Source organism: Akanthomyces muscarius, assembly GCF_028009165.1.
Source record: "Akanthomyces muscarius strain Ve6 chromosome Unknown contig_15, whole genome shotgun sequence".
In the NCBI taxonomy this organism is placed as follows: domain Eukaryota; kingdom Fungi; phylum Ascomycota; class Sordariomycetes; order Hypocreales; family Cordycipitaceae; genus Akanthomyces; species Akanthomyces muscarius.
In genome coordinates, this window is record NW_026611615.1 from 327,488 (window position 1) to 341,612 (window position 14,125).

A 14,125-nucleotide genomic window follows, 5' to 3' on the forward strand; every position below is an offset into this window, starting at 1 on the left:
AGGACTTTGTGTTTTGGTGTGAACCATTATCGGTCTATTTGTGTTCTTGAGCCGAGGTCTCGAAGTACTCTCAGCGAGCACGCATATGATCTTGGCATTAGTGAACATCTGCCGCTTTGCGACCGCTCTCTGTCTTCCGCCGACAAAATGCACTTATAAGCAACGACACTTCTAACTGATAATGGTGCTACTGTTCTACTGGCTGTTCAATGCTATGTCGAAAATATCGTAATTCTTCCACTCCCGACCTTGATATTCTACATTCCTCACAGGGATGGAAAGCAGCAGCGGGATGCTTTGTTCCGACAAACCTCCATGGGAGCGAAGTCGATGGCCCTTGAGCCCCGACAAGTCGTGCTCGGCCTCCTTGGAGCCCAGTACCGCATTCTCCCTGGCCACAATCACAAAATCACCCTCGCGATCCAGCGGCATCTCAAATCTCGACGCGGCTTCCGCTTTCAGTAGCGCCACCTGCACCTTGTCAAAGGCGCCGATGTACTCGGCCATGGCGGGAACATGCGCCGCGTGAGCGTCAGGGACGTAGACGCGCACGAAGCCGCCGAGGGCGCCGTGGTGCACGACAAAAGGGTCGGCAATTGGACAGATGACGCGAGCACAGCCCGGTCCGAACCTCTTCTCCAGCTCATCCTGTACATACAAGACCACTGGGTTTCCGTCGGCGTCTGACTTGTCGCTCATGCCGTGGTCGCCCGTGACGGCCACCACGGCGCCCAGCTGGAGACACTCGCCGATTCTTCTGTCAATCGTCGCCAGAAACTGCTGCGCCTCGGGCTCGTGCGGTGCGTACTTGTGCTGCACGTAGTCTGAGAGTGTGAGGTACAGCAAGTCGGCTCTCCCCTCGCGCAGCAGCTTCACGCCAGCCTCGAGGACGTACAGGGACAGCTCGGCCGAGTACTGGTCCGGCCGCGCGTCGTGACCCAGCCACGCGAGCACCTCCTCACTAGCAAGCTGTGTCGAGTAGCATACAGCGTGGGACTGGTCGAGGCCGCGCTGCAGGATCTTCCGCAGCTTGTCCTTTGCGGTGATGGCGGCGACGCGGACGCCCCGCGCGGTCATCTCGGCCAGGATAGTGGAGCCGCGCACGAGGGAGTCGTCGACAATCATCGTCTCCTTTCCGGTGGCACGGTCGAGAAAGTAGTTTGTGGCGATGCCGTGGACGGCCGTGGGCGCGCCGGTGATGATGGACACGTTGTTGGCGTTTGTGACGGACGGCATCGAGCATTGGGCGGTGGCGCGGAAGCCTTCGCTCATGAGCTTGACCATGTTGGGGAGGATGCCAGCCGCGATACCGGCCTCCAAGTATTCGGGATCGAATCCATCAACGCAGATGATCACTGTGGGCTTTTTAGGCAGTTGATACGTTCTGCCGTGAAGAGTTACTGTTGCGGATGAGAGTCAGCGTCTGTCGTGCGATACGAGGGCAAGTAGTCTACTAACCAGATCGTGCATCTGACATGGTGACAAATTCTCGTATTTGTTATATGCTCCTTCGGAACGCAAGATTCAAGACGAAACAATTCAAGATGATTAAATCAAGAGTACATTCTCAGGCCTCGTCGAGGAGTGTTAGATGATCGCCAGCTCGCTTGCGTGTCATTTAGCCTAGCGTGCCGCCGGAAAGAAGGCCGATTCTCGCGTTGCAACGCGGGGATTCGAAGGACAGTGATTCTTCTTACTCAGCCTATGTTACTACAAGCAAGACAATTTCCCCTTCCTATATGCACATGAAGAAAACCTAGCGATTATTACTCGGCTCAATGAGGACCAGACTGTCGCCGGTCCGGCATGCCCACCTACACGGAGCGGGGCCAATGTTCAGATGGTGGCTAAATTCATCATATCATTATTATTCGTCCCACGGTCGCATTGTTTCCTGCGATAGACAGCGGTATTGTACAAACTTCTATCGCTAAAGAAATTCCGAAAAGTCGCCTTGGTCGACCAAAAAGTCATACGTGCCCATGAAAAAATTATTCGGCGACTCCCCAAACATGCCCAGAACATCAGTGCCGTCGGCTGCCATGCTCAGTGTGGGATCTTGCGCAGACGGCTGCGCGTCGGCTGGATTCACAGCGGCGGTTGGGAGTGGTCTAGGTGCGTCCTGCAATTTCATCTTTTGCACCAGTCCGCGCATGCCCTTGGTCATGCTCACCAGCAAGTGCCGTCGGTGCATCTTGGACGTCACTTTTTCCAGCGCCGTCACCGTCTCCGATATCAGAGGCAGGATCTCGCTGCTATTCACCTGGATGAAGCTCGAGTACTTGGAGGAAACTTTGAGGAGAAATACAATCGAAAAGGCGAGCATGGTGCCGAAATAAATGGGCAGGCCGTCAAAGAAGGACTGTAATTCCTCGTCCGCGTTGACCGAACGCAGAATCGACATGGCTGCTCGAACGGCGCCGTTGGCAATCTCGTCTAGCTCCATCATGACTTCGGCGGACTGCGTCTGCATGCGTGCCGCCCTGGTTGCGCTGCCGCGAAACGCGTGCGAGCAAAGATATAGCTTGGAGAAGTGGTATTGCAGCGCGACTCCTTTGCGCGGGTAGTTCCCGATATGGGGATTTGGTGCAAACCGCTCCATCCATTCTGCACGAAGTGTGTCCATGTTGATGTTGTATCGTCGCAAGGCAGGCAGGTCCGCGTCGCCCAGCGGCCGGTTGACATCCACACCGAACGAGTCGACAGCCTCCGATAATACGGTCCAACGTAGAACATGACTGACTAGTCGCGCGTCGTCCTCTGTTGTGTGTGGAAAGTCGAGAAACTTCCTCACGCTGCGAATCGCCTCGCACTGCCGCGTCAGTGGCGGCCGCCCAAACGGAATGCTAAAGTGATGATCACAAATATACACGAGGTAGTATAATCGGGCATGAAGATATGCCTTCTTGTCTCCGTGCAGAGCTTTGAAGAAGCTCTTGTGCAGGTGCAGCTCCGTGGCCATGCGCACGGCGGTGCCAACCAGTGTCCACGCGACTTCGCCTAGCCAGAAAGCGCCGATGCAGAGCGCGCGAATGTCGTCGATGTTGACGTCCTTGGAAAATGTCTGCGAGGCGCATTGCGAGAGAAAGGCTGCGCAGCAGGATTGATAGTCGGGGGAGGCGAGATGCAGCGCTCCGACAGTGGACACGGCGGCGACGAGCAGTGGTGACGAGGAACGAGCATATTCGAGGGTTCGCATCTCCATGTCGCCGAGGATGCGGTACGGGAAGTGATCCAGCCTGGTCTGGTACGCGTCAAAGTAGCTCTGAGCTGCTTCAAGGGTGATGATGCCGCGTGATATGATGTCGCTGCAGTTGGCGCGGCGCGGCTGCGATTCTCCCTGCGATATGTAAAAGCCAGGGAGCGAACCAGGGCCGGAGTCGAGGTCCATAACAATATTCCAGTTATTTCCAGTAGGATTGGTTTCCTTGAGAGACTCTTGTTGGGAGTTGCGGTTCTGCGGCTCTTCGGACATCATCGTCGTGTCATCTGCAGCATCCGCGACCATGGTGATATCGTCGGCACTGTCTTGGTCGGCATCGAGGAGGCGCATGACTTCTGCACTGTCGGCGCTACCAGCGGCGCCAGTACGAAGAACAGCTTCGATCCGGTCAATTCTTCTTTCCATTCGGCCTTTCCAACTACATACGTGCGTCAGTAATTGACAGATTTGCAAATGTATGACGATGGTCAATTACACATTATCATTCTCAAGCAGCATCTGCAGGCTGCGATTGACGGTGCATGGCAGCCCACGTTTCTTGCAGCGGGTGCAAGGCGGTTGCGCATCTTTCATATGACATTTTATCTGGCATTCAGTAAGTACGAATACCTTCAAAACTCACAGAGCAAGACAGACGAGTACCTTTTGCTTACGACACGCGACGCACGCAGTAATCTTTCGTGTGATCGTCGGCGGTCCATTGTGTGCCTCTTGGTCTTGCCCTATCGCCGGCGCAGGGCCGCCGCTGCCAGGTCCCGGCATTCCGAGCGAGAAATATCAGATGAAGATGGACTATATAAGACCGGGTCGAGCCGCGCCAGAATACGAGATGGTACGGGCCCGCTGCATGGGCGAGATAAGTGCGTGCACAGTGACGGTCGTGTCGGCGGAGACCTGCAGCTACACGCTGCTGCGAGACACCTGAGGATCCAGCTCCGAGACTACGGAAAAGCCGCCGTAAGATTGGGAGATGATGATCGGGGGTGAATTGACCGGAACTGCGCGGGGTCAAGGATGCACGACTTTAGGCCGGGACGCCATGTCGGGTTTCTCGCCGAGTTTTTTGCCCGTTTGTGCCAGTTCGGCTTAGCGCCGAAATGCAGTTACAGCCTCATGTAGGTCCCACCTACCCGGGACTTCCCTGCTCCCTTTGCTGTAAGCTACAGATGCTCAATTGAATCCAGTAGGTCAATGGTGAATTTGATTATTCGGCAAACCAGAGCCACATGTTGCCGACCCCACTGGAGAGACACGATCAGCAGGTTCTTCGCTTGTCCTTTCGTAGTCAGATCAGGCGGGCCTGGATCATGGGGCTCCGGATGTGACCATCGAACAAGCAACCTAGACAACATGATCTTCATTTGCTAAAGCTGATACTAAAGCAAAAAAGGTGCTGAAGAAGTAGTTTGCAAAATCTCTCAAATCACTCGTAACATTTCAGACAAGAACACGCAGCACAACCATCCGTGCCTGGATACCGGCACCTCGCCTATAGTCTTCCAAGTTGGTACTCAGAATCTGCACTTTACCGGTATGCGCTAGCTCCTCCACTTTGGCTTTGTAGCCTTGGTTTTCCCAGATGCTGCTCAGGACAGTGGCGATAACATAACCTCCGGTTTCAGTAACTCTCACAAATTCCTCGAACGTCGCTGGTCCAACATGGCCTTGAGTAAACGTGCCAACGCACACGACCATGCCGAATGTCCCGTTCTCGTATGCAAGTGGTTGGGTGAGATCAGCCGCCTCCAGCTTATTGTAGGCGCCCGTGTTTCGTGCAACTTCGAGCATACCAGGGCTTAGATCGACTCCGTCAATCTTTTTAGCGCCGACCTTTGCTAGGTGAAGCCCGACAAGACCGGTGCCACAACCAGCATCGAGGATCGTCACGTCCTCAATCTTCACGCCCAATGGCTGCAGAACCTTCAAAGCGTAAGAAGTTGTCAATAATGGGCCAACATAATCTTGATCCTTTTCGGCCATTTCAATGTCATAAGTGGCAGCCCATTCGTCATAAAGATTTCGAGTATCATCAACACTGGAGAGTCCGTAGGCGCGAGTGAGTAGTGACATGGCTGCTGAGGGATACTGAGGTGGAGACTCGACAAGATATATGTGGAATTGCGGAATTGTTTGTGCTTTGTTTTCTCCCTTTAAGGATTAGGAAAGAGCAACGAAAATAGTAGAAACGCTTCTTTTATAGGTCACCTCAACTCGCAATGCTACAAAATACCTCATATGACGCTCCCTAGCAAGAAAAGACTGATGACGTCTCTGGCTGAATTGTGGATTTCCAACCTGATCCCCCTCATCTAGAGCTGATCTACGGATGATTGTGGGACTCTGTCACTGTCGTGCTTGATGTTTGGCCGGTTACTACCGGCCTGATAAAGGTGAAGGAGATGTGAGAGCCAAGCTAAATCCATTGGCGGCCCTGCTAGGTGGTCACCAAGAATTCTAACCAATCAATTCAAGTGAAACTTTATTAAAAAAGCACATGCTAGCATGAGCCAAGGCGAGAGTGCCGATCAAGTCTCAACTCAGGCCGCTAACTGGGCGGGGCTCGACCAGTAGTTAGCGATTAGATTGTTGAGTGAGCAGTTACTATGATGATCAAATTACGATGTGTCTTCACTTCAATCTTGCTTCTGACCGATAAAGCCTATTTGTTCCTGTTCTACCGACGGATGTGACAGCAGTGATCGTCATCGTCGGCAAGATGCTGCACCACTGGACCAACGGTAAATTTACTGGCAGTGTTTAGAGGGTCAGCCTTCCGGAGAGCATGGAGTACGACATCAATGTGATCATACCAAAAAGGTATACACGGCTTTTCCTTTTAAAGCGAAGCGAAATGTCTCGATTGCCCTGATACCGTAGTTTGCTTCAAATTGCCAACGCCAACAGTTTCCCTGTGTCAGCACTCGAGTTTCAGAAAATGCGGTATAATACTCTGTATACTTGAGATAGGGCTACTTCGCATGAGCGTGAAAACTGAATGGGGGCCTAGAAGGCGGCTCGAGACAGTGAGGATCAAGTGATCCTACAAAACCAAGCGACTTATGATTTCGACATCTCAATGTCTTTTTAGGCCGGATCAGAAGCTTTGAGCTCCTCTGACGACCTAAAAGTTTACTGTTTTAACGATCTTTATCAGATTAACGAAATCTGAGTGTTCCCCATGTTTCTAGTGACACTAAGTTCATTCTTGTGCTAGCAACTTGCGCTAGTCGAGGTTGCTCGACTAGTGTTGAGATGGGGGCAAGACTCACGTTTAATACACAACATAGATCAGAACATCACAGGTGCCACGCACTCAAAAGTGGTCACAATATGGACGGGAGCTAGAACTAGAAAAGTTACAAGGCTGGAAAGACGGGGATTTTGGCTGATCTTTAACAGAAAGGTATGCAAGCATGCCCGCACTTGTCCATTTCTTGACCAGCCATCAGCTTTCCACTTATGCGCACGTGGATTTACGCGCCATCTATTTCAGGACGCCGGGGAGTCTCATTTAGGTTTCCTCCGCTCAACATTCCCTGTTCAGCTAACGATTGTAGACTTCTCGGTAATAATGCCATGCTGTTGCGGACTTGCTGCTTGCGGACTTGCGGACTTTCTGCTGGTCGACTTTTGCCTGTCGACTACGTTTCGATTGACTCATCGGCGAGACTTCTCGGGATCGTTTGAAGTCCGAACTGCGTAAGCCGTGATCTGATTGGGCCAGGTATAATTTATATCCGGTATATCTCAATTGACTCATCGACAAGACTTCCTCGGCATTGCTCAAGGTGCGAAGTGCGAGAGATTGGCCGTAGAATTTGCTGTTTATTCTCAGTATCGTGTCTATTCTAAGTATATTGGCAGAATGACTAGAGCTTATGAGGCGCGTTGGTGAACCACTTCCTTCAACTATTAATACTCGATCTGCGCACCGTATCCTTTTGTTCATAGACTAAAATCATCCTCCAACCAACCAACCACTTCCGTGCTCGTCGACAAAAACGACCATGTCTAAGATTCTTGCTGTGTTTGGTGCCACTGGCATTCAAGGCGGTTCGGTTGTCCGGGCTATCCTCAATGACAACGCTCTTTCTTCAGAGTTCAAGATTCGAGCCATCACTCGAGATGCCTCCAAGCCAGCCGCACAGGAGTTTGCTGCTAAAGGGGTCGAGATCGTAACAGTACGAGTCACCGAATCTATGCACGTGGTTGATGGCTAACCTGTGGTGTCAGGCGGACATGTCTTCAGTTGAACTAGTTGCGTCAGCCGTCGAAAAAGCTCACACAGTTTTCTTGGTTACCAATTTCTGGGAGAATTTCTCGGAAGAGGTTGAGATCTCGCAGGGCAAAGCTGTCACAGATGCTTGTAAGGCTGCTGGTGTGCAACACTTGATCTTTTCTTCGTTGATCAACACAACCAAAGCCAGTGATGGCCGTCTTCCCAATATTACGCATTTTGTGGGAAAGTCAAAGATTGAGCAGTACATTCGGGACAGTGGTGTGCCAGCTACATTTGTGTTGGCAGGTTTATACATGTCCAACTTGTTCTCAATGATTCGCAAGGGAGACAATGGCCATTATTCCATGGCCGTCCCGGTATCAGAGAAAGCACAGTTCCCTTTGTTTGACGCTGCCGGCGACACTGGTAAGTTGAAGTTTGGTTTTACTATGACTTAAGGCTAATATTATGAAAGGCAAATTCGTGGCAGCTACAATGCGAAACTACCCAACTTGTCTGGGAAAGCAAATTTACGCCTGCACAAAGTACTACACGCCCTCTGAGATTGTTTCAGAGTTCTCAAGTGTACTAAATATGCCTGCTACCTACGTACATGTTCCCTCCAAGGTAGCAAAGTCATTCTTTCCGGACGTTATGGCCCAGGAGATGCTCGAAACCTTGCTCCTCCTCGACGATCCGGGTTACTACGAGAAAGCTGATTTAGCGGAGAGCTTAAAACTGCTTAACGAAGAGCCGACTACCTGGAAGGAGTTTGTGCACGAAAATGAAGCGAATTGGCTGTAGAGAGTGAGAATAGAAGTGCAGGAAGAGATTCAAAAGCGGGAAACATTCAGGAGTTGGATGTAGTATTCCACCGTGGTAGCCACGATGTGAGTGGGGACAGAAGGGGAGGACAACCAGAACTTATCGGCTAATAGCTACATTGTACGGATATTCTTGCAGATATTGGTCAAAGTTAGCTAGTTGGCTTGTATTTAGTGGCCCAGAAAATGTAACAGGTCAGCCGCCAAACAGGCGACAGGCCACAGAACTAGCACCTGCCCGAGTACGCGCCCGTCTTTAGAATGCTAGAAAACACATTCTTGTACTTTTTGGATAGCAGAGCTTTTGCTGTTATTTTTTAGCAGAGTCTTTTAGATCCTAGAATCCAGCCCTAATACACGTAGGCGTACTGCAACTAGATGTGCTGACATATTCCTCTCCAACTCTACACACTTTTTGACTGCGAGAATCAACAATATCCTCCTCTAGCAGACCATTTAAAGGGAGCTTCTCTGACTTTCTGCCACTTCAGTCACAACCCTCTGTACCGCCTCTTCGAGCGACTCTCGGGGAGTGGGGAGAAGCAGCTGCCTGCCCTGTTCAGCTTCTTCATACCACTGACTCAACCCATCCCGACCCAGAGCTGCGTATTGAATTAATGGCAAAACCGCACTGTAGTTCCCTTTGCTTAAATCCGCAAGTGACTGCTGCTTCAGTCCGTCGCTGTCGAGGTGGGTAGCGGTGAACTGGGTCCCAGAGAACTTCTCCAACAAGCCGAGGGTCTCATTCTGCGTCGTAGCAAAGGACGAAATATGGACAAACCGATTCTTAGCATTTTCTCTGGCGTGCGCGTCGCTGAGCAGCGTCACCAACGCTGCAGCAATATCCTGAATATTCGTGGCCAGAAACTTTGTGTTTCCATCGTCCCAAATCTGGGCTGTTTTCTTGGCAAGATCAAAGCCGAAGGTGCCCCTTGTCAAGCCCTAAAAGTAGTCAGCAGCTCTTCATTGCAGCGAAATTTGTCTAATGTACCCAGTCAAAAAACAGACCAGTGACGATACCCGTCCATTGCATTGCTTGTTGTTCCTTAGATCGCAGCTGTGCTGTGACTTTAACTTTTCCCTTCAAGATCGGCAGTGCCTCCAAAACGCGGCTGTCCAAGGTATTGTGGCCGAATTCGCTAGGTATGAACCATTTCACGCCAGCTGAAGCTGCAGCGTCGATGATCAGACTCTCTACCTGTAGAGCCCCGGCATCGATAAGACAGAGAACGGCATCTTGTCCTTGTAAGGCTTTTGCAATATTCTTCTCAGTATATTCCGTTTTCACCACCTTCACATTGGGCGGGAACGCTGAGGTCGACTCTGCTCTAGTGATCACTGTCACTTCAAACGACGCGTTGATGATGGACGGCAGGACGGCCTGTCCTAGGTTGCCATTTGCCTGTTGCGAATGTTTAGTTGTGCACTCAAATTGAGAAAGATCTTATTTATTTGTTAACATACGCCGATAATCGCGACTTTCGTGATGCTAGACATTTGTGATGGACGAGATGGATGAGTATTGCTCAATGTGCCCTTTCCGATTATTGGTGGAGGGTTTGATACTTGTATGGATGATACTGCCAAGGCCATACTTTTATATCCGTCGACATTGTTACGTCGAGGCTTCGAGAACGCAATTTATCAGCAAGATGAATAGCGCAATGCGGGACAACGGATGTAAATATGCATTTGTAATATACGTCGGCCTTCGATTATTAGAGACTTTTGATGCAAAGGCTAAATTGTCCATAGTACAGTATGCACGCGATGTGAATGATGAGGCCATCCCGCCGAAGTTGGGCCACGAGCAGGGATCACCTTCAGCGCTCTGTCCAGAGAAACCTCGGCAGACAAGACCCTCTCGCGTGCTACGATTCCAAAAAAAAACCGACGTGCTGGGGGTCTATTGCGACATATATTGGTGGCTGAAAAATCTGATTGGAAATTGCCGCTTCGATGTCAGTCGGTTGTTTGCGGACTTTTGCGGCCTTTTGCGCGTGGTAGGCTTCACTTTAACTGTCTGCGCCAGCCGTCTCCTCCGCCCAGGCGCGAGACTGCACTTTGACGCGCCTACTACGGCCAAGTCATGAGGTCTTACCTTGTTAGTCTAGTTTTGAAAGAGGCGCGGTCAACCTAGGGCAACATATTTGACTTGTCTGTGGGGGATCATCTACGTCGCCCGCGGCTCTAGTACAGGCTGACGGGTTTAGTACTTCCACGAGGACGTCTTCAGTTGGTGATTTGTGTAAGCCACCGCAAGCTGAAACACGTGGGAGATAGGTTACGATCCACCCAAACTCAGTAAACTCTATTTATTTCCAACGCCGCCGTAGAAGATAACAAATCCCCTTGTGCAAGTCCAGTTCTCCGCCGAATCCGGGCACGACATCCTCGGCTTCGATGTGTTCCTGTCGAGTGGTGACAAGAGTAATCGAAAGGTTAGGGCGGCTACACTTTTTTTTTTTTGGCAGAGTTTCATGGCCTGGATTGGTTATATAAAAATAATTTGGAGATCCCGAGGAGTAAACACGTGTTTCTAAATGTTTATTTATATATTAAATCATTCCCGTTGTGTCCGTCAATCCTTTTAACACTTCAACCTCAACAACCATGGCAACTACCCTAGCTCAGCACTTATCTCTCGAATAAGCTGATGGGCATTATGTTTCTTCGCACTTTCCCCGGCAAATGGGCAATACCACCCCGATTGCCTATGGAGGCTATGCCATTGGCCTCGCAATTCAAATTGCGTGCCAGTCTGTGCCCGATGGGTTCCGCCTTTACTCGGCTCTAGGCCACTTCCTGCGCGGGCTATCTACAGATGCGAAGCTGATTTGTACACCAAGCGAACTGCGTCGCACGAAAAGCTTCGTCACGTATCGCGTGACCGTCCAACAGAAGGATCAAACGACGGGGATGCCACGTCTTTGCGTGGAATTGCTGGCAGACTTCCACCGCGATGAACCGGAAATTCTCAACTACTCGGCCACCCCAACTCGTCGGTACAGTCATTGGCAACACTGCCTGAGGTGGGACCGCCTTGCGGAAGAGAAATGGGTCAAGACTGGCAAGCTATTAGAAGCAAAATCGGACATGTTTAACACCCTCTTTGGACTGTCGCATGAGATATTTGACGCTCGTCCGTGTCCAGAAGGCGTCACAGCTTAGAATCTGCTAGGCTTGGTAAACGAAATCGAAACAAGCCAGGACCAATTGACCCTAACGACCAAGTCTTCTGCAGATTGGTTCAAACTGAAACACCAACTACACGCAGAAGAGGGCTAGATGGCCTCCTTGGGTTTTGCGCTAGACGGCTTGTTGTCGTTTTTGCGGCACAAAATCACCTGTCGTTTTATGATGCAGAGGCTTGCGCAAGCTTGGATTTTGCTCTGCGGGTATTCGTGCCGCAGCTAAACTTAAACAATTAGCACCTAAGCGAGGCAGTCAATCACCGAGCTGGGTATGGTCGAACATTTAGCGAGAGTAAGCAGTGGGAAGAGGATGGGAATTTAATTGCTTCAATGAGTCAGCAATCTATTCTGCGAGCTCCCGCTAGCAGTGGCAAACTGTAAAGAGTTAGAGTATGGAACTTAGACTAAATGATGAGTTTGCAAAACCTGCGATAACTTTTACCTGGTTCGCTACTGATGTAATTGGTGACGGTACATGTGCCTGTGGACCGGCTGCCAAGGGAGTAGTAGCCGGTTGTTGCGCTGCTCAAAGAGCACGCTATTTGTGCTTGTATTTGTAGTTAAATTGTTGAAGGCATATTAAAAGCGAGAAAAGTCGATTTATAATATTTCTTGCATGATTCTCATTTGTAAAGCAATCGATACACTTACAAGTACCTACTAGCCGCACCCTTAACCAGTCACTGGACTATTCGCCGCTGCGCCTTGCGCGAGGCGAAGGCTAGCGCTTCAAGGACGGGAACCTTAAAAATTTTGCCATTGGGCATAGCTCAGCCTCCGCAGGACTCGCATCTTACTTTTCCGTATCGACTGCGGATCAGGAGCGGCCTCCCGGTAGACTTCATCTCATCTACGGTCGCAATGTGAGAGTAGATAGAAGTGCATGTACAAAAGGCAAATTGAATATTGCAACCAGAGAACCACACAAAGGGTGAGCAGACCCTCCAACCATATTTCTACAGTCAAAACTGACAATAATCTTGAACATAGCTACCATGGCTCATCTTGCAACCGCCGCCTTCTTCCGCCCCGCGGAATGGGACAAGCAGTCCGGCGTCATCATGGCCTGGCCGGCCGCCGCCAACAACGCCTACCTCGACGACAAGCAGGGCCTCAAGGACGTGACCAAGGACATCACCACCATCGCCGAAGCTGTAGCGATGTTTGAGCCCGTCACGCTCGTCGTCACACCGGAGCGTCTTAAAGACGCCGAGTCGCGCTTCAAGCGCGCCAAAAACATCACGCTCCTCCCCGTCGACGGCTATCCTAAGCTCGACCTGTGGATGCGCGACATGGCGCCAACTTTTGTAGTAAATGACGACGACCGAGACGCCAAACTCCACGCCGTCGACTTCAACTTCAACGGGTGGGGAAACAAATACCCCACGGGCACCAACAACTCACTCGCGGGAATCATTGCCGCCCTCAGGAACATCCCCGCTGTCCAGTCGTGGCTCGTCACCGAGGGCGGCTCCCTGGAGGTCGACGGCGACGGCACGCTGCTCATCACCGAGAGCTCCGTGCTCATCGACAACCGCAACCCGGGCCGGGACAAGACGCAGGTTGAGGAGGAGATCTACCGCACGCTCGGCGTGGAAAAGATTATATGGCTGCCCGGCCGCCGCAACCTCGACATCACCGACGGCCATGTCGACGGCCTCGTGCGCTTCGTCGCGCCGGGCAAAGTACTCCTGAGCCGACCGAGCAGCACCGAGGATGGCAGCGACGCGTTTGTGCAAATGTACCAGGAGGCATACGATATCCTCGCAAGCACGACTGATGCGCGCGGGCGGCGGTTCCACATCACAGAGGTCGGCGAGGCGGACCTGGGCAAGCTGGACATTGGCCGGCGGGCGCGCAAGGAAATTGAGAGCGGAAAGGAGGACTATCCGTCGCTGACGTATGTGAATTACCTGGTGGTGAATGATGGCGTCATTTTCCCACAGTTTGGCGATAAAAAGTCAGACAAGGCCGCTCTCAAGATTATTCAAGACTTGTATCCTCAGCGAGAGATTGAGCCAGTGTACATTTACGAGTTGCCCTTTTACGGCGGAGGGATCCACTGCTCGACGCAGGAGATTCCTGTTCCAAAAAATTAAATAGCGTTTACTGAATATATGCATTAGCGGGCAAACAATGTCTCGGTCTTGGGTTCCAAAATAGCAACTTGTCTTGGTCTGAAGGGAACGCCTCAACGGCTGCAAGCCAAGCTGGTCCTGTTTTCCGATGTCGCCTTTCCGTATCCTTGCCTTGCATGGGGCCTTGCCAAAAAGACAATGCAGCGAAAATAGCCGAACATCATCGTACGGACCCCTGCTTTTGTCTCATTTATGCAAGCAAGCTGGACAACTCCGCAAGTCCGATCCTGCACTGCAGTCTGCAGTTGTGCATTCATATGCAGCTTCGCGTCGGGTGCTTTGGATTCCGATGCAAGATGGACCCAGTTATGCAAAGCCACCAGCGACTAACAATCGCACATCTTCATTTCGCCGATGCAAAAGCCGCACGTCTTTTTAGTGCCTACTTTAGACCCCTGCTCTCGCCCATGGTGCTTCAAAAACATGTGAACCACTGCCATACCTCGGAATCAGCGAGAGCCCAAGGTGGCGGTAGCGAGCCGAGCTGAGCAGACCACATCTGGGTTCCCCGCCGGAACGCCTCCGTC

General features: G+C 51.3%; 7 protein-coding genes across 7 annotated transcripts; 3 read left to right on the top strand and 4 right to left on the bottom strand.

Annotated features, from left to right (window-relative positions):
• Positions 1–195: 195 nt before the first annotated feature.
• LMH87_007839 (uncharacterized protein) lies at positions 196–1,477 on the bottom strand (the record flags this gene model as incomplete). Its single annotated transcript, XM_056200114.1, has 2 exons — positions 196–1,400; positions 1,459–1,477. The coding sequence occupies 2 exons, from the start codon at positions 1,475–1,477 to the stop codon at positions 196–198; spliced, it is 1,224 nt and encodes a 407-aa protein (XP_056057707.1).
• Positions 1,478–1,930: 453 nt separating this feature from the next.
• Positions 1,931–3,985, bottom strand: LMH87_007840 (uncharacterized protein; the record flags this gene model as incomplete). The annotated part of the gene is made up of 3 exons (XM_056200126.1): positions 1,931–3,641; positions 3,699–3,808; positions 3,866–3,985. The coding sequence occupies 3 exons, from the start codon at positions 3,983–3,985 to the stop codon at positions 1,931–1,933; spliced, it is 1,941 nt and encodes a 646-aa protein (XP_056057708.1).
• Positions 3,986–4,660: 675 nt separating this feature from the next.
• LMH87_007841 (uncharacterized protein) lies at positions 4,661–5,293 on the bottom strand (the record flags this gene model as incomplete). Its single annotated transcript, XM_056200139.1, has 1 exon — positions 4,661–5,293. One exon carries the CDS (start codon positions 5,291–5,293, stop codon positions 4,661–4,663), a length of 633 nt encoding a protein of 210 aa, XP_056057709.1.
• A 1,937-nt stretch (positions 5,294–7,230) lies between these two features.
• On the top strand, positions 7,231–8,246 carry LMH87_007842 (uncharacterized protein; the record flags this gene model as incomplete). Its single annotated transcript, XM_056200150.1, has 3 exons — positions 7,231–7,404; positions 7,457–7,868; positions 7,918–8,246. 3 exons carry the CDS (start codon positions 7,231–7,233, stop codon positions 8,244–8,246), a joined length of 915 nt encoding a protein of 304 aa, XP_056057710.1.
• Positions 8,247–8,722: 476 nt separating this feature from the next.
• On the bottom strand, positions 8,723–9,763 carry LMH87_007843 (uncharacterized protein; the record flags this gene model as incomplete). The annotated part of the gene is made up of 3 exons (XM_056200161.1): positions 8,723–9,208; positions 9,258–9,668; positions 9,731–9,763. The coding sequence occupies 3 exons, from the start codon at positions 9,761–9,763 to the stop codon at positions 8,723–8,725; spliced, it is 930 nt and encodes a 309-aa protein (XP_056057711.1).
• A 1,194-nt stretch (positions 9,764–10,957) lies between these two features.
• On the top strand, positions 10,958–11,437 carry LMH87_007844 (uncharacterized protein; the record flags this gene model as incomplete). Its single annotated transcript, XM_056200174.1, has 1 exon — positions 10,958–11,437. The coding sequence occupies one exon, from the start codon at positions 10,958–10,960 to the stop codon at positions 11,435–11,437; it is 480 nt and encodes a 159-aa protein (XP_056057712.1).
• A 1,018-nt stretch (positions 11,438–12,455) lies between these two features.
• LMH87_007845 (uncharacterized protein) lies at positions 12,456–13,559 on the top strand (the record flags this gene model as incomplete). The annotated part of the gene is made up of 1 exon (XM_056200185.1): positions 12,456–13,559. One exon carries the CDS (start codon positions 12,456–12,458, stop codon positions 13,557–13,559), a length of 1,104 nt encoding a protein of 367 aa, XP_056057713.1.
• Between the last annotated feature and the right edge of the window lie 566 nt (positions 13,560–14,125).